At 38.9% G+C, this 23,117-nt stretch overlaps 2 protein-coding genes across 5 annotated transcripts; both read right to left on the bottom strand.

The window, feature by feature from the left end:
- Nucleotides 1-1,349: 1,349 nt before the first annotated feature.
- On the bottom strand, nucleotides 1,350-11,792 carry slc43a2b (solute carrier family 43 member 2b). 3 transcript variants are annotated; one of them, XM_015017128.1, is made up of 15 exons: nucleotides 11,733-11,792; nucleotides 10,767-11,045; nucleotides 8,221-8,512; nucleotides 7,986-8,041; nucleotides 7,820-7,896; nucleotides 5,702-5,794; nucleotides 5,273-5,406; nucleotides 4,952-5,148; nucleotides 4,704-4,847; nucleotides 4,567-4,584; nucleotides 3,915-4,047; nucleotides 3,282-3,414; nucleotides 3,006-3,079; nucleotides 2,740-2,863; nucleotides 1,350-2,660 (listed from the first exon to the last, which is right to left on the bottom strand). In XM_015017128.1, exons 2-15 carry the CDS (start codon nucleotides 10,924-10,926, stop codon nucleotides 2,499-2,501), a joined length of 1,797 nt encoding a protein of 598 aa, XP_014872614.1. In that variant the 5' UTR covers nucleotides 10,927-11,045; nucleotides 11,733-11,792; the 3' UTR covers nucleotides 1,350-2,498. The 3 variants fall into 3 exon arrangements, with proteins under 3 accessions (XP_014872614.1, XP_014872612.1, XP_014872613.1); XM_015017126.1 differs by lacking the exon at nucleotides 11,733-11,792 and having other exon boundaries at nucleotides 10,767-11,272; XM_015017127.1 differs by lacking the exons at nucleotides 4,567-4,584; nucleotides 11,733-11,792 and having other exon boundaries at nucleotides 10,767-11,270.
- Nucleotides 11,793-14,654: 2,862 nt separating this feature from the next.
- Nucleotides 14,655-22,828, bottom strand: LOC106936255 (hephaestin-like protein 1). 2 transcript variants are annotated; one of them, XM_015017124.1, is made up of 15 exons: nucleotides 22,664-22,828; nucleotides 21,012-21,142; nucleotides 20,773-20,904; nucleotides 20,178-20,383; nucleotides 19,857-20,001; nucleotides 19,515-19,727; nucleotides 19,034-19,250; nucleotides 18,781-18,911; nucleotides 18,576-18,701; nucleotides 18,381-18,487; nucleotides 18,054-18,288; nucleotides 17,211-17,350; nucleotides 16,925-17,078; nucleotides 16,807-16,827; nucleotides 14,655-15,013 (listed from the first exon to the last, which is right to left on the bottom strand). In XM_015017124.1, the coding sequence occupies exons 1-15, from the start codon at nucleotides 22,825-22,827 to the stop codon at nucleotides 14,928-14,930; spliced, it is 2,208 nt and encodes a 735-aa protein (XP_014872610.1). In that variant the 5' UTR covers nucleotide 22,828; the 3' UTR covers nucleotides 14,655-14,927. The 2 variants fall into 2 exon arrangements, with proteins under 2 accessions (XP_014872610.1, XP_014872611.1); XM_015017125.1 differs by lacking the exon at nucleotides 16,807-16,827.
- Nucleotides 22,829-23,117: the final 289 nt, after the last annotated feature.

Here is a 23,117-nt window from a genome sequence, read left to right as displayed (position 1 = left end):
CAGCAGCTCCTCTACAGCTGAATTAAATATATAAATTAAAAAATATAGTCAAACTCTTGGCTGCTTCTCTGCCAACAGAAAGTGATGGATGTCCATTGAACAGTTCTCAATGATGAGGTCTTCAAAGTTGTGGATATTGTTTTTATTATTATTATTATTATTATTATTATTATTATTATTATTATTATTATTATTATTATTATTATTATTATTTTGACTGCTTGAAAAACTCCTTAGATCTGCTATAGGACTTGAGAATTTATTTCTATTGTTCACCATGCATTACCATTATTATGCTAGATAATGTCTAATGATTGTTATTGAGATTTGAAAACCCCCCAAAATATGATCATTTCAGTCTGAGTCCTTTTACCTAGTTTGAGGAAAATTCTGAATCACATATTTTAACTGCAAAAAAATAAAAGCAAAACAACAACCTTAAAATTTGTGAAGGTGTGTTTGGCAAAATGTGCATTTTCTGTTACCAGTTTGTGGCCAAGCTGTTAATGAAGGTAGCAGTTCAATTTTAACTATAGATTGAGTTCTACATCCTGCGTTTCGGTCGTTTCATGAAAAGCTGAGTTGGAGCAGCCCCTCTACCTCCGATGTGACTGATGATTTCGCACATCCCGTTTCAGGTGGTGAGAGGTGCAAGCGTCAAGTGATAAAAATCTGCTAAAACGCGATATCAGGTGGCAGCTCAGCGTGGCGACAGACTTGCAAACACCAACCACCTAGATGTGAGAAAATAGTTTATGCTCATCACGCCTGAGCATGTTTCCTGAGTGCTGAGACATTTTGTTAACATTTCTTAAAATAGCTTGGTGTTTTAAAGATTTTGATCATTTTCAGGGGCAATGACAGATCATTTGTGCACAAGTAAATTCTGACATTTAGCCTACACAGAGGTATCTATTTCTTCATTTCTGTTTTAAAAATTATTCTTCAACTAGTAGTGTATCATAATTTCCAAAATGTTATGGTTTTGTTGCTCCTTGCTAAGAAAAAGCATAACCCGTAGCATGCTGCTGCCACCACCGTAGGTATTTTCAGGTTACATTTCAGCGTGTTTGAACACATGTGTATTCCAACAAATATGCATCATAATCTTCTTTTACATTTTAGTTTTTAATGTTCATCACTGCTATAGTTTGATGGTACTCCAGAGTCCTCGGTGCTTTGGTCAAACCGAAGATAAACCAAACACTGCCATCTCCTGGTTTGTGTTGGAACAACTTAAAAACAAACAAAATGCAGTAATTAGAGCGATGCAGTTAAAAAAAGTCTTTATTAACTTCCACATACTCTTCCACATACAGACACCCATTACCAAAATATCTCTACTTTATCTTCATTGAGGGCAGAAGGAGCTCCAGGCAGACAAAACAGAACAAACCTACATAAAAGCAGCACGGCACAGTTAAAGTACACCAAGAATTGAAAGTGGAAATGCTAGGAAAAAATAAATACACATATAAAAGGTAAAAGGAAAAGGGGGACAGAGGTCTGAAGCCAATCATCCAGAAAACGTGCCACCGTGAGCTGGGTTTGTGTGGAATTGGGGTAAAAGTGCTGAATTTCTCTTGAAGGAGACAGACTGGAGGAAAAACTGAGACAAACTAAGACGTCTGACTAATGGCAGCTTTATGGGGAAATGCATTAAGTCACTATTATAATGCCCTCTGCAGTGTAGAACACCTTCACTGATATGTGTGAAAATGCAATCATTTAATTTTCACTTTTCAATTAAAAATGTACTCTTTGTACAATATGTTACAATATGTTAATTGTAGAAACAAAAACTAAAGCTGATACATAAGGTAAAATAAATACTCTAAGCATACATTGAGGAAATTTATCCTTTGAAAAAAATGGACATTAGCCTTACAAAAAGACAATGACTGTCTCTTCTGATTACCCGAGAAATATCAGCAAAATGTCTCGGCTTTTACTCCACATTTCCTTTGTACAAACCCCTGGAAGAAATCCCAACAGATGTACTGATAAGTAGCACCATGCAGTAGCACCTGGATGATTTGCATTCAACATATAACAGCTCGAAGAAACCCCATAACAATTGGATCGCCCTCTAATTTTAAAGTGATTAGATGAGAAGGTGATACCGAACCAGGAGGCCGTATATCCCTTTTCTTCTCTTGCTGGGCGAGTTAAAGCAGAGGAAATGCTGGAAAACACTCTGAAGGTCAGGAGAAAGAGGAAGTGAAGAGAGCTCAGAGGATTTGGGGGAATACAGAGGGCGGATGCCTCTTTCCTTTCACAGTTTCTCCTCCTATTTGCTCTTCATCTCCCTTGTTGGTTTCACTTTTCTCCTCATTAGCTATCCATTGGACTCATTTCTACGACAACAATCCCATTAGTTTTTCAACTGGGGAATTTGTAAAGATGGGTGTTGTCTTTCTTATGGAGACGTGTCACAATTTTTTGTTCGACACTTCAAGACGCCTGTTTTGCACGTTGTTTTCTCTATCCGTCTCCGTTTAAACGAAGGCCTCCGGGACCTCTGTGCCGTTGATTTTGATGTATATTTTGGCGTCCTCGGCTTTCTGCTGTAGTTCTCGATGGAGCGTCCATCTGTACCAGATCAGGTAGAGAGGCAGCAAGAAGCCCAGCAAGCTGAGCACAAGCAGTCCGATGTTAACCTGCAGGGTGACACCGGAGTAAGCAAGGTTTTAATCTGGCTTGATAGCTGAATGTATTTAGGTGGGTGATGATTCCTACCCAGAATGGGTCTCCTTCAAGTGGTCCCATCATTGCCAAAAACAGGGGCTGTTGCAGCAAAGCAAAAACAGCACTGGCGAGAGACTGCATCCCTGTTAAGCTGCCAAACTGAGAGGAGGGATATCTAAAAAGAAAACATTTTGTTTAGTTAGTCACTTTGCAGCAGCGTCTACCAACATGGAAGTTTGATATGCAAATTGATTAAAAATGACTTGGCAGTTGAAATTAAAATGGGCATGATAGATTAAAATGGCGTTGGTACATACACAGCAGCATAAAGGCCCCCGACGGCAGAGTGAATGAATCCTCTCACCACGGTGTGTAAGATGAAGGAGATGATCTGAGGAAAGAAGAAAAACAGAATCAGTGTTTATTCGCTTTTGCGTCTCATGTGAAGTTAATTCAGTTTCCCTTTAGCCAGATGGTGTTAGTGTGCAATCAGATGCCTACATCAACTGTCAGCTCGATACAGTAAAGTCAGCTTTGCATATGGACACAGATCTGATGAGGACACAGAACAGAAACATCAACGAGACGCTCACCTGTAACTGGAGATTTGGTATCAGACAGGTGACACCAAATCCCACCAGAAGCACGTTTGTGAGGATGAATGCTCGCAGAGCGTTTGTCACTTTCTGGATCTTTCTGTCTCTGCGCTTTGTCTTGCTTTCACCTCTAAAATGTAAAAAAGAAAAGAAAGTTGGATTACGAGGGAGGGATGCCATGACTGGATTTTATTGGAATCATAAATAACAAAGTCTCTGAAATTATTCTAAAACACACCAACAGCACAATGTTTCCTGGGATGCAAACTCCCTTCCAATCCCCCCCTCCACAATTTTGTGGTACAAATTTAATGGTAATAATTGTGAAAACCATTTCACATTTGCAAATTGTAGTCTGTTTAAATGTTGCATTTAGAGCAATGGCTTGTCAGCGTGTGTTAAAATGAACTTGTTTCACTGTGGATAATGAAACTTTATTTCCAGCTTTACAAGCAGAAAGAAACAAGGTTTTTAATTCTTTCTTTTCTGGAGTTGACACACACATTTCCCACCAAAACCTGCTTTCTTTGGAACACAGAGCCTTTTAAGTCCATTGAGGAAATAAAGAACCACCAAATAATTGTTTATACTCGTGCGTAGTTATTAGAACAGAAAAACACTCAGTCTCACTTGCTTAAGGGTTCCTTGTCTTCTTCCCCGTCATCACAGTCCTTCAGTTTCCAGTCCATAATTTGACCAATGACAGGAGTGGTCATCAGACAAAGCAGCTGGAGCACACCAAAGATGGAGGAGTACAGACTCACTGAGGACCAAATGAGGACAACATATTTATTGTTGTTTAATGGAATATAATACAACACTGTTGAAAAAAGATTTTTTTAAAATGGTGTAATCCAGATGATAAAAGTGTGGGGAGAGGTCACTCTCCCCACACTTAACCATCTAACCATCTAACCTGGTTAGATGGTTAGTCATTGCTGTTAATAAACTGTGTAGGACTGTAGAGTGCAACAAGGTCGTTCAAAAGTCAATGTGTTGCCATTAGGGCAGATATTTGTGGCTCTGGGAGCAGTGACACATGAAATGTGAGTCATGTGAAGCAGTGTAAGATGTTTGTTCTGCTGATTCTTCTAAAAAAGTTGTTAATGAGTGAACTAGTAATACTGGTGGCTTTAGTTTAAAGCTGTGTGATAGTCAAAGGACTTGGCTATTGACAAGGACAACCAAGAAAACAAATGTTGTACTCCACTTGTTGTCAGCTGGATATTTAATAAGCTAACGCTAAGGTAAACTACTGCTAACGCTAAAGTTTTTGTCTTACCAACTTCCATCCTTTCCACTGAAAATGAAAAAGTTACGTTCAGTTGTTTTTAGGTCGTGATACAAGCCAGACGGGTGCTGTCGCTTGAGTCAGTCATTGCACACAGACAGACATGTCTCAGAAGCAAACAGACTGACCTGTGTCAAGGTTTCCATCACAGAGCACCTCCAAGACGCTGTTCATGGCCCCCATGTAGAACAAGAGACGGAGCTGTGTGATGCACATGGTCAATGCGCTAAGCAGAAAAATAGGGCCCATGATGCTCTTCAGAAAAGACTCAGCTGCAGAAAGCAAAAGCAAGAGATTTAGAACAGGGGTACAAACTAAGTCAGGATTCTTTAAACCTTCATCATTTCAGGAGTTTTATTTTACACTGCACTCTTACATTCCTCCTGGGGCTTGCAGTCCATTTCCAGGTCCATGGTGGATAGGCAGAGAGTACGTCCGTCCTTACCAACCACCTCCTTTTGTTTCACGTTGTTGCTGACGCTCAGGCGGCGGCCCACTGTGGTCACTTGGCGGTAGAACTGCTTTCCTGTGATCTTATGGTCAAAGCCTAGCCAGCTGAACTTTATTTTCACACTGAGAAGGCAGAGAAGCAAATATTTTTATCACATAATTTTTGATCAAACTCTCTCAGTGGGAGTAGGATTTATGTTGGCAGTGTACTTGGGAGCATAAATATGCAACTGTCTTTGCTACTGACGTGTAGTCCATGTCTTCTGGTCCTGGGAATGGCTCCAGCGGCCAGTTGAAGAAGCAGTTGAGGAAGACAAGTCCAGCACAGGAAGCCCACACCACAAGAATGGTAATGAATGGGGCACCGACATCATAGATGACCTGTCCACAATGAAGGAAAATGTCAAACTGAAGTGGAGGTAACTTTTTTAACAATCCGATATGTATTTGACTGAGATTAGAACATTTCAAAATCTTTTTGTCCTTTGAATACACAGACACAACAGAGAATTTTACATTAAAATTTCCCAAAAAGTAACAAAGAAAATAAACAAAAAAATATTTGTTTGAAGAAAAAAAGTTTGTTCATAGCTTCAAATAATATGTGATATATTTTTTTTAGATTTTGCTTGTACTCATTTAATGTTATTTTTTGAAAAGGAATACTTTTCCATACCTTGACACCAGGGAATGTGACGGCAGACGAAGCATAAGAACCAATCATGAGGGCGATGAAGGTAGAACGAAGGTTTCCAAACATATTAGGGAGCTAAAAGGTAAAGGAAACAAGGAAAACATCACAGATTAGCATATTCTGTCCATACGGTACCCTACACTAAAACAATGAACAGATGCTAAAAAAATATAAGTTAAATAAGGTCTGTTTCTCAGTGAATGTAAGCATAAAGGTTAAACAAGCATCATAGTTATGTCAGCTGCACTTATTTGGAGATGAGGGAATCGTATAGGGGCGCCATAAAGATGATGCCCAATGACACTCAGGTCAGAGGGCACAGTGGGGACCAATCAGCAAGACTGCATGGTTCAAAATGAGGAGGAGGTAAAAGCACAACAAACTGACATGAAACAAACCAAAGCATAACAGACACACATGAACACGCAGCTGTCGATTACACCAAATAAACTCTTAGAGGAGGGAGCCGACAGCTGAAACAGTCAGGGGGGGAGAACCGGTCCTGGTACCAGAAACAAGATGGACAGGGTAGAGAGTTCATATTTTTTATTTTTTATTTGTTTTGTTTTGTTTACACCCTCTGCTCCAACTGGAAGAGAAGGGTAACAGAGTTGGAGGACAAAATGGGGCGACACAACCAACAAAAAGGCATTCACGAACTGTTCTGTTTTCAAGTGGCTGAACAACAACAAGCACATTCTTTTACATAAGACTGGGGAGGGGATCTGTTATGTTGGGGAACCAGTTTACTGTATTTCTCAGCAGTAACATCGTTCAGAAGTACTTGTCAAACTTAACCAATAGATACTTACTGGTCTTTAACACTGAGACTGAGTTAAACTGGAATTGCACAGTGTTTCCTATGCGATGTGCAGAGAAACTATACTCCAGAAGCCAGCGATGTAGCTTGTGTTTAATGATTAACCCAACACTGAGGGTTTCTTTTATAGCACTTGAGGTTGTTAAGGTGACGAGGTGAACCAGCGTTCAAGGGTAAATAAGTGTTTCCATGCATACTGTGGAGAATCTTATTCCCATAACTTCAGCTAGTGAGACATTTAGGACGTGCAAAAGATGGTAGAGATGAGTGATATAGTCTGTGTTGTTATTGAGGAATGTTGTTTTACGGAGATTTACTGGTGTAGAGCCACTGTCCGGTGAACAGCATCTCCATGGTAGCGACATGGACTCTTGACTGAGTTATCAAAGGCTAAAAGTGACGGTGAGAGGAAGCAACAGCAGGAGGAAAAATAGAGAGGAAAGAATGCAAATGAATAAAGAGACGTCCACCCAGTGATTCCTTGAATTAATTAAGATCGTGGGTTGTTTTTCTTTGCCTTTGTATCCAAGGCTCCTCTCAGATTTAGTGAAAACCATTTCAAATATGTTTCACTTGTCAGTATGTGAAGTCAGATATTGTTAAACGAAGCTATGTGAGGCCATATTTTGGTCATGTAAACTGTTCTTCAGTATTTCACTCTTATGAACTTGTACACATATATAATGACTTGCAAAAAGAATTAACTTTTGCTTTTGTTTTACAGTGTCACATTTTATCACCACAACCATTAAAGTATTTCAATTTCAGATTTTATGTGATTGAAAAGCACAGAACAGTGGACAATTTTGAAGAGGTAAATGACACTTGTATTTCACAATTTTCATAAAAAGTGTAGCATATGATTGTATGCTGTCCCTTTCATTTGTGATACTTAAGAACACCATATTCTTTCTTTTTCATGTGACTATTATGTGCTGCTTTGTGTTGCCCAAACACAAAGAATCCCCAACAAAAATAGATTGAAGCTCTTGGGTGTTAATGGCACCGCATTCCTATTTCATGTCACTCAGTGGTCCTTCCTCACATCTGAAGCAGAGCTGAAATACACTTCTGTAAATCTTTTCAGAAAAGACCAGAACAAAAGGAGGAATTCAAACAGGAGATGAAACAGAGTGACTAGCCAGGGGTCCAGTAAACAATTCTAGCAGCGTGTTAATGAGGAAGTCTTATAGACACATGCATTGCTCAGACAACAGACAGCTGGTGCAGCTCTGCAGCAAGAAAAATGCAAAGCACACAAACCTGGCATGCCCACTTACTGTGAGGGAGGTGAAGGTCATGCACATGCCTCCGAAGCCATTGAAAGTGAGTGCAACGAAGATAAGAACGGAGAGCTCTAAAAATGACACATCATTAGACTGCTGACAATCACTACATCACATGTATAGATATGGAAAATGGACAGATTGGATCACAGGGACTCACCATTTGGCTTGTAGGCTCCATAGGCAATGAGTAGGCAGGAAAAGCCAAAGCAGGTGCTGAAAGTAGATGACTCTGTCAAGCATTTTTAATGACCAAAACTACTTCTCTTAAATTTTTTTTTGACAACAATATAATATAATCTCAATTAACTCTTTGTGGTTGATTGCCCTTCTGAAAAGCAGTAATTAATATCCTGTTTCTCTTTTTTTAATTGAGCCAATATTGCTTTGCTCACCTGCCCAGCAGTCGAAGTTTCCGAGGTCCATATTTATCCATGACGATCCCCAGCGGCAGTGTGATGGCTGAGAGCAGGAAGGAGCCAATTGTGAAAGCAAGATTCAGCATCTCATCCTGTTCTTTGCAGATCAGCCAGCCGTTCATCCTCAGCGGACCCTCCGGTACGACGGGCTTCATCTCCACCCCGTCTCCCGAACTCACTAAGGATTCGTCCGATTCGAAGGCATCAGCGTAGTCATGGGGGATCGGCGTCGCCGCAGAGTGAGACCGATTGTAGCTGGAGCTGTTACCTGTAGAACATGATGAAATGTTGGTCAGATTTATCTTCTATTTTTTTTCCCTCCTTGTTAAAACATGGTGAATATCAGCTTTATAAATCTAGTTTCACTTATCATCTGAAATGTGAAGTCTGCACTTTTATTTCATCACAAGATCATGACTCATCATTACACGGTCGTCACAAGTGGAGTGAACTCATCCTCAGTTATCTGTGCTGTAAAAATCAGTCTAAAAAAATGCAACATGTCAGCAAAAAATCTGCACAGACGGAATAAATGAAGCAGGAACACAGAGAAACATTTTGACTCAAATCTTGTCAGGCTGTCTGGGTTTTTATTGAGACTTTACAAAGTGTAAGTGGAATAAAAGGTGATCAGCTGGCAGAGGCAATGAACTGAGCCGGGTTATCAGAACCTTTAGGTTATAATGTGAATAGATACAAAGGTTCAAGAAGAGACCAAATGATAGAGAAACTTGAAACATTGCCTCTTTTGTATCCACCAGCCAATAACAGTGTGCCATTGCAAAGAGGAACTTCCCATCATGACACATTTCATAACAAGGCGCCATAGCTTTCTGCAGAACTTTGTATATAATTTTCCAAATATCCTGAAAATGTGTTTTCTTTTATATACTGTTTCATGGTGCAAAGTGGGAAAATTGATCTAACTCAGTATCAAAATTGAGTACTTGGTGTGCTGACAAGTTGCAAATAAATTTTGCTTTTAGTTTGTATGTGTAACTACTGAAGAATGAAGTGAAATTAGCCTAAAATAGAAAATAAAAAAATACCTGTTTGTGTAAAATTAAAGAAGAGATGTCCTTTGGCCACATGAACTCAAATAGAGTTCATGGGAGACGTGATTTCCTCCTGTTGCGTAACACATGGTCCCTCTGTGACGCTACTTGCAGAAGGAAAACCAAACTTAAACCATACCACTATCTTGCACATCTGGATTTTATAGCCGTCTCCTGCACAGGTCATCTAACTTCCACCACTCATCACTTTTCTATCAGCCTTTGTCCCCTCCCTGGTCTTTATCAGCACCCTTTAAACTTCCAAATTACTGGTAATAAATGCTGGATGTGGAACTCTCTGTTCTTCATTTCAAAAGTCACATGGCTGAAAAGAGCTGAGATGTTCTTTTTTTCCTCTTTGGTCTTATGTCATCAGAATGAGATAAAACTGGCAGATCTCCAACAATCTTTTTTTTTTTTATTAAAGTGCACATTCTAGTGTACTTTTTTAGATTTCCACATAATTGTGAGGTGTGTAAATGATAGGGAAGTTTTTTTTCCTCAAATTAAACCCTATAATCTATACAGTCCATTTACATCGCCAATAAACTGTGATCATATATAACTAAATTGTGATTTGCATCTCTGGAGGAGCTGCAAAATACTCAGGTGAGAAATTCCTGTTTGCTGTTTTCATCCAGCCCTTAAAAGGCACAGCAAAAATGTGAGATGGTTTAATTAAATGACAACACAAGTGAACTTCTTTTAGAAACACAATGTTTACACCACCACATTACACATGGTGCTGGTGGCATCATGATGTGAGGTTACATTTTTCACACTATTTTTACATTTAAATATAACGGGAATGAATAAGGATTTTACTTTTTCATTTATCTGGAGATACATATTCCTTTTTCAACCATCATTTTTGCCAAGCCTCATATAAAATAAATGACTTGGTCAAATCAGAGATTGTGTATAAATGTGATCTGTTCTTTAAAACACGAAGCACAACCTGGAATTTTATTAAGATGAGCAATACGAAAAAAGAAGAGCAACAAAGAAGCAGTTTATGTGGTCCATTCTTGGTTGTTGTCTTTTCAGTAGGTCACTGTCTCTGTCCTCAACTAAGCTAACAGAGACAAGAACAGCACAGTAACATACTGTCTCAAGAAACCGTACTCTATTCTTTTGTCCCTTCGGACCACTTTGCCTACCTGCCTGCCTGAATGCTCTAACGTATCTGATCTGTTTAAACCGCCTGAGTCCAGCCTGGGACATCTTCACAGATAACATTTTATTTTCAAAGACTGGAGAGGATGGGAAGTGTTGCTTGACATCTCTTGAAAAAAATCTTTCACATCCTTTGATCAAAGTCAAAGCATTACTTTTCCCCCCAACCTTAAATTTAAAATGCATTTTCAGAGAGAAAACTCACTGCATTAAACCTGAATGACTTGTCAGATATACAAGATGAAAAATGGTAAACGATGATAGGAGTACAATCTAAACATTCAGACTCACCTTCTTCATTGCAAAGGTAAGAGTAGAAGCCCTCAGACTTCAGCATGATGAGGAGGGAGCCCCATCCCAGCAGCACAGCGGAAAACAGCAGGTTCTCAATGATGGCAGTCACTGCCATCCACCAGCGCCTGGCGAAGGCTGTGGCAAGGGTCGGAGCCATGGCCGAGGGGGAGAGGGAAAGCTTGAGAAAGAGAAAGGACAGAAGAGGAAGAAGGCTGGAAGAGAGCAGAGAGAGCCTCCTCGACTGATGGTCAGAATGAGGAATGACGGATTTCTTATCTGAAAAGAGAAGTAGAGGAGGGAGGGGAAGTTGTAAATTCAGCCTATCGGTGAAGCCAGAGAAACCCTGGAAGGGCTGGATTTTCAAATGAGACAAGGTTGCACATCTAACTTTGCACCATTGGGAGATCATTGATCATGTGAAAGAATTGTAAATGAGCCAGTATTGTAGTGAAAGAGCAATTTTGATGGATTTAATACAAAAGGAAACAAATTATTCTTATGAATTGTGGTGATTTATATACATTCTTGCTTATAGTTGATTAAAAAAAATAAATAAAAGAACAATAAAATGTTAGCATCACAGAGTTTCTGCAGGCGAACAAACTGGTCCAGACTGGACTGAAGACTGGTCAACCGATGACCGTCTTGCATTTCTCCTGCGCAGCCTTCCCCCTCCCCAAATGTCCTCTGATATTCAACCAACCGTCAAAAACGTTTTTCTGCAATTACTTCAGTGCATTCCCAACAAATTAAACAACCTGCTTTGTTTTTTCACTCACACAGAACACACCATCAAATGAGATGCAGAAGCAGCAGATTGAAAAAGTAATGCCCACAGAAGTCACTACTTCTAAGAGTAATGAGTTTGCACAGATTAATTACTTAAATTCCTATTTATGTCAACCTAAACATGTTAATCCTTTCCTTGTTAGATGTCTATAAAAATATAAAACAAATTCTCACCACTCCAGGCTGCAGGTAGTGCTTCAAAGCACCCAGCTCCCTGTATCTGTCTTGGCTCGCTGACCAGGTATCTGTGAAAAACAACATTTATATACTCCAGCGCTCAGCAAAGGGCGCCCCCTATTGAATTTTGACTGCGTACAGTCTGTCCTCTCGTCAACTCCCAATTTCTGAGAAAGACTTGTGTTGAGGGCAATGATGTGAAAACGAGACTATTAATCTATTTAGTAACCAAATCACCTTAGAATGATAATGTCACGCACCCGTAACAGAGGTCATGGGAAGATTGAGAAAAACCCATTTACAGTGGCGTTTAAGTTTGATCTTATCAGTCGTTGAAGAATGGGACGTGTATAAATGGAGGGGATTAATCGCGCAAAACATTGTCTGAGAAGTTAGAAGACAGCATATCTGCAGGTCAACACTTCTGTGGCTCAGTCGTAACTATTGATTGATCAAGAGAGCGGAAAAAAAAAAGCCTTGACGCAGATTCAGTGCTTGTGTGAGCGGTTCTCAGATGTTTACTGTGCTTTGTTTTCGAACTATGGTCAGCAAGCAGTGGTGTTTTTAATAAGGATGTTGGCTTCCTGTCTAAGGCAGCGTGACCAGCGGGTCCAACACGTTTGTATGTCACTTTGGCGAGCGCAAATCTCTGGGAGAAAATATTCCTCGGTTGACCAGGAGGCAGAAGTTGGCATCTGACATACAGCTTCTCACTTGATGGTAACTTAAAGAGCCATTTCATCTTTTTTCAGTTATGTTTTTGTACAATTAAAACCTAACCTTAGAAGACAGTTATCAAAACAAGATATATTTGAAATAATAATAATAAAAAAAAATTAGACAGTTGAAGGATGGGGTGGAGGGTGGGCCACAGGATGATGCCCACGTTTTGAAGATCAAAGACTCAGAAGCTGTTTTATATAGTTTATTTTATTAATTTATGCAATAAACACATTCTTGGATGCTGAACACAAGGCTTACTCATGTTGACCCGTTTTGCGACTAAAAAATATATAAAACAGTCATCAGTAATTCTTCATAAGCATGCATACATTAATATTCATGCATAAAGATATAGAAATTTAAATGAATTGCACAAAAGTTTGAAGGGTTACAAATACATGATGGTTAAAAGTTGTTTTTCAGTTTGGGACATGTTTGTCTTGACTTGCAGTGGACTCTGGATCTGATGTGATCAATATGCAAATCAATCACTGAGTGAGCATCAGCAATCACAGGGACGTAAACACTGATATGCTAATTTCTGCTGGTACACAGGTCAAACTGTTAGATTGAAAGGTAAAGAAACACTCCTCTATCACATCCTGGATTTGTGATTTAGGAAATGATGATGGACCGTCTCCGAGAGCTGTTACTGTGAGAGCCCATGAGAGGCTTAATAATTACTCAGTCTTATCACACACCCCTGCATACACAAATAGACCACAATTAGAATTAACCAACAGTGCATAATTTTTACTTCATAGGGTGTATCCATCTCATGATATATCTGGTTCATTGGGGAAGATACCAGAGGAGGGATGTGGGGATTTCATTTTGTAAAGGTTCTGATTTGTAATAAAAGAAAATTCAGTTTTAAAATTTCAAGGCACTGGTTTTCCCAGCTTTCAGGCTCTGTGGGCTCCATGGAGACATAAAGTTGTTATATGCAGACAGATCTCCAAGTTCAGATCCCCTCAGTCTTTATTTTCTCGAACAAGCTGTGAAATATTGTTAATTTTTCCAGAATCTGTCACATATTTTCAGCCTTATTGTTTTGAACAATAAGATGTCTGGCATCTGGAAATCCATCTGCCACAAATACAAATAACTACAGGCCTGTTTGAAAATGTTATGTGACCAACTAATGGATTTCTTGAGGAAAAATGTATTATTTTTGAGCAACATTAAGACTTAGAAAACACACTATAATCACTTTTGTAAAACTGATGAATTCCATTTTTTGCCAGTAGATTTGTAAATAACTGCTGTGCTGATATTTTCCTTAAGTTGCCAAGACCCTTTGACACAAGTGGGCACAATCTACTGTATTTAAAATTACTGGTCAGCTCAAAATTTGCTGTCATTTTTCTCTTTCCCCTTGCGTTCAAATCATGGGGTGAATTCAGCCATTTGATTCTTGTGTTATAAGATAAACATATTGAAAATAAATTTGGTCCTTTTTTTTAAATTTTAATGTTTTTGTCAAAGAGCAACATGAACGAGAAATAATTTTCTTTCTTCTAATGTTTTCTTTTAAAGTTTAAAGGCAAAAATCAAAAAATCTTTTCAGTTCATATTGATGTAATTGAAGTGAAAATGTTTTTTGTATTTTAAAGTAAGACGTTTATTTTGTGCTGAATTTCGACAGCAAAATGCAGCGGGTCCACCAGACCCACAAACAGTCACTGTGTAACCAAGAATATGAGCACTTTACCAAGGTTAAAATGTAATGTCAGTTAATAACTAAATCAGAAACAAAATCCACCTTATGAAAAACAATAAATGGTTTGAATGAAGTTTGACTTAAACTACACCACTGCTTTCTTGTTCCCCATTTAAACTAAACTTACCATGAAAAACTAAGCTCTTGCTAATGGACTGAATCCATCTGGTGGACTCAACATCATTTCACAAAATCTACAACCTTCACACCATTTTACATCATGCTAGTCTCCATAAAAAAAAAAAATCCATAAATCTTTGAACAGTGACGCAGACTCTGTTGACTGCAAAAAGACTTGACGACCTGCTCTTTGTATAGCTTTCCGTTTGTTTCCAGACTGAATGGATGCATGAATGATCACCACCTTGTGGTAGGTAGTAAGAGATGCTCACATGCAGAAAAGTAAGAAAAGAAAAAAAAAAAACAGTTGTCTTGCTTCTCGTCAAAAACAAATCGAGAGAACACAAAACAGCTCGAAGAAATAGATTTAACCATACATTCAAAACCAACTTAAAATATTTGGTTCAACATCTCTCTCTTTTTTTTTTTTAATAATAGATTGACAGTGCACAATTCAAAAATACCATCAAGTCATTGAAGTAGGCATGACCATCCAGTGGTTGACATAACAAACACAATACAATCTATTGCGTATTATCTTACATAGTTTGGATTACATTAGGTAATCAAAAGAAAGGTGCATCATTGACCGTAATTGTGCTTACACACATACAATCATCTGTCCCTCATCTATACATTCTTCTTGCTAGTAGACTAAATCCAGATGCGAACAGCAGCGTCTTGAAACTGACTTTGTGTTCTGGTGCTGCAGCTGTGAGGAACACAAGAAAGTTAGTTCTCTGACCACACAAGGCACAAGCTTAAAGTAACTCCAGAAATGCTTTTTCTAAATATTCCTTTTTAATATGTTCATGAACATGACTGCACGCGTACTGTCAGCGCCACAGGGTTACCTGACCCAGATGATAAAATGTTGCTTTACTTAACGCTAACCAAACAGAATCAGATTGTGAAAAACATTCCAATTGCTTTGCATAACACTGCAACCTGCACCACTCTCCAACTGGTGCTGGATAGAGTTAAATGAGCGGCGATCTTCTACCAGGCTGACTATAAAATAGTTACAGTAGCTAAAGAATACCTTAGTGTTTAAATATACTAAAGTTTGTTTTATTTCACACTACATTGGACTGTTGTAAATAACTATTAGAAAATAGGGGCATAATCACATAAGTGTGTAAACTTTTCCTATTTCCTTTGGGGCAATCAGAAAAGCAACAGTATTGTTTACAGTATTGTTCTGTCTTTGCTGCAGCCTTGTTCCCTCTTCCCAGACAAATTTCTCCCATCGGAGACAAATAAATAATCCTATCTTATAATTACAACTGTCTACGTTCTAGGCTTCAATTATATTCTCATTTTCTGTTTTCTATTTTTAGCCCCTTGGCGTGGATTACTTAGGGTGTTTTGTGTGGCATAGTTATGAATGCTTTGTTTCAAATAGTTCATATTTCTAAAACAAATGAAGCTATCATTAAGCCTAACATTGCTCTCACCTTTGTTAGATTTAGATTTTAAAAGAAAATGAACATAACTAATAGTTTATGATAGGAAATGGAATAGACAGCACTTAAAACAAAAGGCTGGAAGGCCTTCTTTTGATTACCCTAATCTTTAGCTTCCCTTATAGAAAGAAAATAAGTGTTTTTTTTCATAAACTCCTTCATTCAACACTTATTAGCACTCCCTTTCTGTCTAATTTTTACTTGGTTTTAGGAGAATGCATGCTTAAATGTGTCCAAATTAACGACAACGATCCTGCAGTGGTTGGAACGCTTGGTAGTCTTAAAATTTGTTTCAATGGGATGAAATTTTGTACTGTATATAGAGGCACATTTCTCTTTCACTCACTGCAGTGAAAGGAAAAAAAGGGGACATATGTCATTCAAATGAACCGACTGTGTTTTGAATTTCCCAACTTAGGGGGATGGCCACAAGAAGGTAGCTATTTCCACACAATTTATTCATGTCTGCTTCAATAATACAACTGAAACTTTGGCAAACAAGTCCAGAAGAAGGCCTACGTTTGAACTAATCCAAAAACAAGAATAGGGAAATAGTTCAACAAACATAAAATGAAACTTCCTCTGTCTATCTCAGTTCCTAGACCTAAATCTTATATAAAATTCGCTGTTTGTTCTGAAGAGAAAAGTGTAGAAAAGATTACTTAAACAAATATTCAAAGATCCCTCTCTGAGTATACTCCGCCTATCCAATATTACGGTATGCAATTCAATACTTTCCTATTTACAAGAGAGAATGGCACTGGCACTGTAATCTGACCCACATGACAGTTTAGCCCTCTCAAAAAGTTTTTCCGAAATTTTTTTGTGTTAAATTACAAAGCTGCATATTTTTTCTTTTTTTTTTTTTTTTACCAGAGGTCCCTCATGCCTTAACAAATGTAGAGGGTGCGGCAGCTCATTATTTACTCAAAGCAAACTTTCTAAACTCCTTCTACAAAGCAGGACAGCACTTGCACTGAGATTCATTTTCTACTGAATGTATATATATAAAAAAAAAATCCTTCTATAATTTGCTCACCTGGCAAGTGGCTCTCTGTTGCTGTAAAGACACATAGCAAATGTAGGAGGGACAGTTCAACAGCTTGAATATGTGTATGTTTAATAAGCGGCACAAACAGAATGCCTTAAATACAAACCTCTTATTGTGTAAGTGGTCTCCATGCCTGCATGGATGTGGTCAAAGACGTGACAATGGAGCAGCCATGTCCCTGGGTTTGCCGCCACCATCTCAACAGTCTGGAACGTCCCAGGGAACAGATCGAAAACATCTGCACGATGCACATGGTCCGTCTAACACACACACACACACACACATACACATACACACACACACATCAGTCCATAAGGTACTGCAAAGGGAACAAAGAAGCGGAAATATGCAAAATAACACAAAGGAGGAATTGTGAGTGTCGTGGAACAAACCCTGTAGATGAAGGTTTCGGCATGAAAGTGAACTGTGTGCATGTCTACTTCGTTGCCCATGCCAAGCAGATACCAGTCGACTCTCTCATTCTCCTTCATCACCAGTCCACGGAGGTTACCATACAGTCTACCATTTATTCCTGTAACACACACATTTATGAATCACACAACCAGCCGTGACGGGAAACCATCTGAACATAAAATTAAACCTTTTTACCATAACACTACACTGTTTTGACTATAAATGATGTAAGCTGAAAAAGAGCTGTTTTCTACCTTGTTGCGCCATCTTTTATAGACTTGTTATTGTACTTGTGCAAGATTTTTCTTTTTTTGATCTTAGGATTTTACCAAATTTCTCAAGCTGTTTGTTTCAGGATGTAACATTTACTTTGACTGGATGACCACATTGGACCGCTGGAAATGTAAACGCTTCTGCTGTTGTAATTTGTGCAGAATGTTGTTTTGGCATTGTCTTGACCAAATAGGTCAGTTGCTGCAAAGCGTCTCACAGAAATCTCTGAAACGGTCCGTGCTTGCCAAAAATAGATGGTCATTTTTTTTTAAACGGACGACACTGTGACCATGATGTGCCGACAGAATATGACTCATAAGACCACAGGGAAATGTTTTTAGTCCATGTTGCCATGTTTCTAGTCCATGTTGCCATGTTTCATAAGTAAGTCTAACTGAGACAATGTCCCCAAATGTTATATTCAAGGCACGTCTCATCCACACAGTATTTCCACTTGTTTATTTCCACTCTGTTTTATATGTGACTGAAGTTTGCAAATCATTTAATTAAAAAGTAAAAGTTTCCACACTGCCCTCTTTTGTTCGTACCGTGCATCAAGTTACTCTCCTCAAAGTCTTCGTCTTTTTTAAATGTTCCAGGATCAACGCCAAGGTATGTCTTAATGTTGTCATCCAAGTACCAGGACTGGTTTTCATCATACACCAAAAACAGCAGCGCGAACTCCCTGTCTATGTCCTGCCTTTGTCTGTCGACCAACGCGCCACGGCCCAGAGTCCCAGGCCTGCATATCACCAGGGGCCCAAGAAGACCACTGAAGAGATCCTGAGCATGGACACATGAGTGCTTTAGCTACATGAAAATTAAACTGCAAATTATGTATTTATAAGTTAATGTTTCTGTAAGGAGGGATGTACCTTGATGTAGTCAACAGATGAGAAGTAAGCATAGGTAATGCAGTTAGGATCTGAAATCGATGGACCAGAGCTTACAGGAATATCCCAAGTCAACTCAACAATGTGGCCTGAAGGACAGATAGAATATATGAACTCCATAAAGTCAATCCAGAGAAAGCAGCTTCTGTTATACAGATTTGTTTTCCTTATTCTCACCAGGTTGAACAGCAGTGTGTGAACCGCTGGCCTTGACTCCGTGTGGTGTGATGGAATAAGGCCGACTGGCTTTGTTTTTGAATACAATCAGAATCTGCTCTCCCACCTCTCCGTGGATTATCGGACCTACAAATGGAAGAAAGATATTATTTGCCATTCTCTGTGTTTATTTAGCAATGCTGATGCAAGGAGGTGCTAATCTCACCCAAGATGCTCAAGTGTTCCTCGCGTGCCTTCTGAGTTTTGAAGGTTTCGTCTGTGTATTCACGATACGCTACCTTCTTATAACGGGAGCCAATCCTGTTCTCCCCTTTACCCACAAATATGTTGCCTGGACTGGGAGACATGTACCAATTAGCTTCCATCAACAAACAGTAATAAGTTCCACCACTAATTACAGGCTCCAGGTGCAACACGTCGACACATCATCTGACAGACGTCCTGCCTTACTCACACACCTCTCCTCTGGATTTGTGTTGTGTTTCTCCAGCTCCCAGTCTCTTGTAGGTGAGTAGTCCCATTCAATTTCCTCTGCACTGATATAATACTTCACAATCCTGGTAGGGTCAGAGTGTGGGGCATGTGTTCTTTTGCCCTTGCAAGGTTTGACTTTGTAAAGGTGCCTCATGCCAGCTGAGAAGTGATCTGTTGTTCTGCAGTCCACCTCAAACAGACCTGAGAGGGTCAATGAACACATTATTTCATCAAATTTTACTATCACGATTCAATGACAAAACCTGAAAAACTCCATCCTGCATTTGTTATTATTATGCCTAAGTATAAAAGTCTTAATTAGTTCTTTGCTATTTTTGCCAGCAATATTAACAACTATTGTGGAAGGTCCAAAGAGCCACTGGGTTTTGGTGTCCAAACATTATCCTCCCTTAGATCACATTTTATAATACTTTTGCAGTTGCAGAAAATGAATGCATGACTAACCATGATTATTTGGCTGCATGAAGAGAGCTGCAGTGGTGTGGGGAAACAGGCTGACTGTATCACGTGTAGTGCTTTGTTTCTTGAAGGTGTTTCCCTCAAAATACACTCCATGTATGTCTGCCTCTGTGCCGAGCCCAAAGGTGTACCACATGACATTGTCCCCGGCACACATTTCCAGCCCTAGAAGGTTCCCATACATGAGTCCATTTATAGCTGAAAGAGAAAGGGACAAAATAATTAGCGGGAGAACAACCTGGATCTCGAAAGATAGAACTATGATCTCCATTCACAAAAGACTCATTAAGAGAAAACTGTGCAGCCTTTTTCAAACAAACTGATTACCGTGCATTTTGTTGCTCTCCACAAAGTTCTCGTCTTCTTCATCTGTCTCAGCAGTGCCGAAAAGCTTGATGTTTTCATTCAAGTACCAGCTCAAGTTTTCGTCCATGACAGAGAAGAGGAGGAAGAACTCCTTGTCAATACCCTTCTGTTAAACAATAAACACTTACAATTCAGGAAACAGAAGGGCGTTTAGAAATTACAGCATGTGTTTATGTATGGCTTTGTAGCAGTGCACCTATAATTAGAGGATACATAACACAGTAGGTAGAATTCTCTTATTGTGGGAAAAGTGTGTGTACAAAGAGATTATAAAACCCCTACCTGGATTCCTTTCTCCCCCAGCGCTCCTCGTTTACACACAAGCAGAGGTCCAACTAATCCGGAGTTGGTATCCTTGACAGGATCCGTGGCGGAGTAGTACAAGTAAGGAATACAGGGAGAATCGGACGACGACGGGCCTTCCAGCACCCGCCAAGTGTAGACAAATTCCTTACCCGGGTCAACATGCGACCCTGGATTGTCAGAACCTGAAACATTATAGACAAAGCAATGAAAGTTCAATTAATACACCTCCACAGACTCATTATATTTTGTGTTAGTTCAAATATAGTTTACATTTTTTTTAGTACTGTTACTATTTTCTTTTATTATTTTCTTAATTCCCTGAGTCAATATTGTTTTGAATTTTTTGTAAATCCAACTAATCTTTCTCTGTGATTTGGAACAAATTAGCAAAACAGTGTGAAAATAAAAAAGTCTAACTTTAAAAAAGAGTGGAGATATTTTTTGACAAAGGCACAACAAAGTTTTTTTTTTTCATTTCATAAGACAGACTGAAAGAAAAACCTCCAGAAGCAGTAATTTTTTAGCCTCTAAAGTTGGCAGTGAGCAGGATTGTCACTGACTGCTTCCTCACCATCTTCGTAGCTGGTTCCCTGGAAATGTTTCTCATAGTGGAGTCCATGAGGATGAATGCTGTAGCTTCTATTGGCCTTGTTCTGGAATGTCACTCTGAGAATATCTCCCTCCTCTGCCCTCAAAACAGGACCTGGCCAAAAGTTTGAAAAAGGAAATTAACAGCAGGCTGCTGCAAGACGAGCAACTTTAACATTAAACAAGACATTTGGAGAAAAAGCCAGAGAGAAAAACAAGTACCCAAGAGTCCATGATGGGATGGTGATGCTTTGATGTGGGTGAAGGTATTGTCTGTGTACTCTTTGTATATTACTTTTACATAGGTACCTCCGATTGCTCCATTATTTCGGCTAAAAAACACCTCTGATGCCCTACAAAGGAAAGGACAACAGAAAACAACCAGATCAATAGATCCATTATTCTGTTCCTGACAGACGCAGAAAACTTGATTCAACAAAACATGATCAGCTCAGAACAAACCAGAGCCCAGATGCAGACAGACAATGCTTCCTATATGACGTCAGTTTTCATAGGAAGATATAAAGCCAGAACAAGTGAAGCATATGTATTAAATATAATAAGCCATTTCCAACAAAATTAGTATAAAAATGAGAAAACTTCATAACAGACATTTCTTACTTCTACTACCTCTAGTGGCAGTTTTTAAGTAAAATATTACCAGGTGAAAAAGCAATCAAACTGTTTTACAACTGCTAGCCAGCATTTTTCTGTGTTTGTATTTCTATGCTTAGCCAAGATCTCTTAGTTCACAGTTTTTTCTGCTAGTTCTGCTAGAATAAGCTAAAAGCTTAACTTAGTTATTCTTGCTCTTCCTATTAAACTAGTGTTTTTCCCTCATGCAATGTTTATTTCTCCTTTAGCTCCTTTTTACTTATAGATTTATTTACCCAGTTATTCTGCTGTTATTTTTACTCCTCTGTTGTTTTCATTGTCACTTCTTGTAAATAGCCTGTTGGTTTTTTTAATGCTGAAATACACATGCACATGTTGTACATTTTTAAAATTATCCTACTAAGTTGGACATGCCTTTGAATTGGAGTACACCATTTTTAATAATGACGTATTTATTGAGATTATTGTGTGAATCTTGATGATTCAATTGCCTGTCTCTTTGCTGCTGTTGCTCTGGAATTTCCCTACTGCAGGATAATAAAGGATATTCTATTCTATTCTATTCTATTCTATTCTATTCTATTCTATTATATTCTATTCTATTCTATCCTAGTCTAGTCTAGTCTGGTTTAGTCTAGTCCGGTCTATTCTTCCCACAGCCTGCCTGGGTTAGGGTTGACTGGTAACCTCTTCACTCCTCCAGATGATGTTGCTTCTTAAGTTTCCTTTCCTACCTCTTCCTAAGGAGATCCTATCAATGCCTCTGTTTCCTCTCAGGGGACCTGGCCAAGATTTCCACTCTTAATCCTGTATCTCTCACAGCGTCCTCTGCTCCTTTCATGCCAGTGTTAACAGCGGTATCTCCACCCTCAGTAGACGGTCCCCAACTCATATCCTGGGGATGTTTGGATTACTTTGGTGTTTCTTTTGTTGGTTGTTGTGACTCAATGACAAGTCTAGTTGTCTTACAATTGGAAAGTTACCTGTCAATCCATTCTGGTGTGTGCATTTGTGAATAGCTGTAGTGTAAAATGCTTTCAGGTGTTAGCGTGACAAGACGTGGGCCATTTAAGTTCAGACCTTTCATTATTTGTTGGAATTGAGCCGGGACTCTGGCTCAATCACTTTAAAACTCATACGCCATTACACTGAAAGTCCACATTTTCAGAGCACAAATCTCACCAATGGGCCTTGGTTCTGGATTATTCAAAACATTACACTAGACCTCACATGAGGCAATGCTAAGCATGATTACTCACCTGCCCTCTTCAGTAAGCGATGTGTTTTTAATCAGATTCTTTTCTGAGGGGGCATAGTTCCACTGGACTTCCTCTGCTGCCAGGTAGAAATTCCTGACAACACCAGGTGTTGTTGTGCTGCCAGACGAAGAGTCACATGACATCACTTCGTAGAAGGCCTGCATACCAGCTGAGAAAAAAATCAAATAGGCACAAAATATGAGTTTGCTTACAAAAATAACTTGCTTATCTTTAAATGAACATCAAAAAGGGTTACTGTTGCCACAAATTTAAACAATTCCAACACCACTTATAGACTTTAACAATTAATGCCTTGCAAAACATTTTACGCACTTTCAACATTTTCACAATTTGTCATGATCCAACCAAAACATTCACTGTATTTTTTTCATAACTAATGTCACACACCAGCACATATTGGTGCATACTGGTGAAGTAAAAGAAAGAATACATG

Source organism: Poecilia latipinna, unplaced genomic scaffold (assembly GCF_001443285.1).
Source record: "Poecilia latipinna isolate Pla-1442-1.1 unplaced genomic scaffold, P_latipinna-1.0 Scaffold2106, whole genome shotgun sequence".
NCBI classification, from domain to species: Eukaryota; Metazoa; Chordata; class Actinopteri; order Cyprinodontiformes; family Poeciliidae; genus Poecilia; species Poecilia latipinna.
This window is presented reverse-complemented; position numbering and strand designations above follow the sequence as displayed.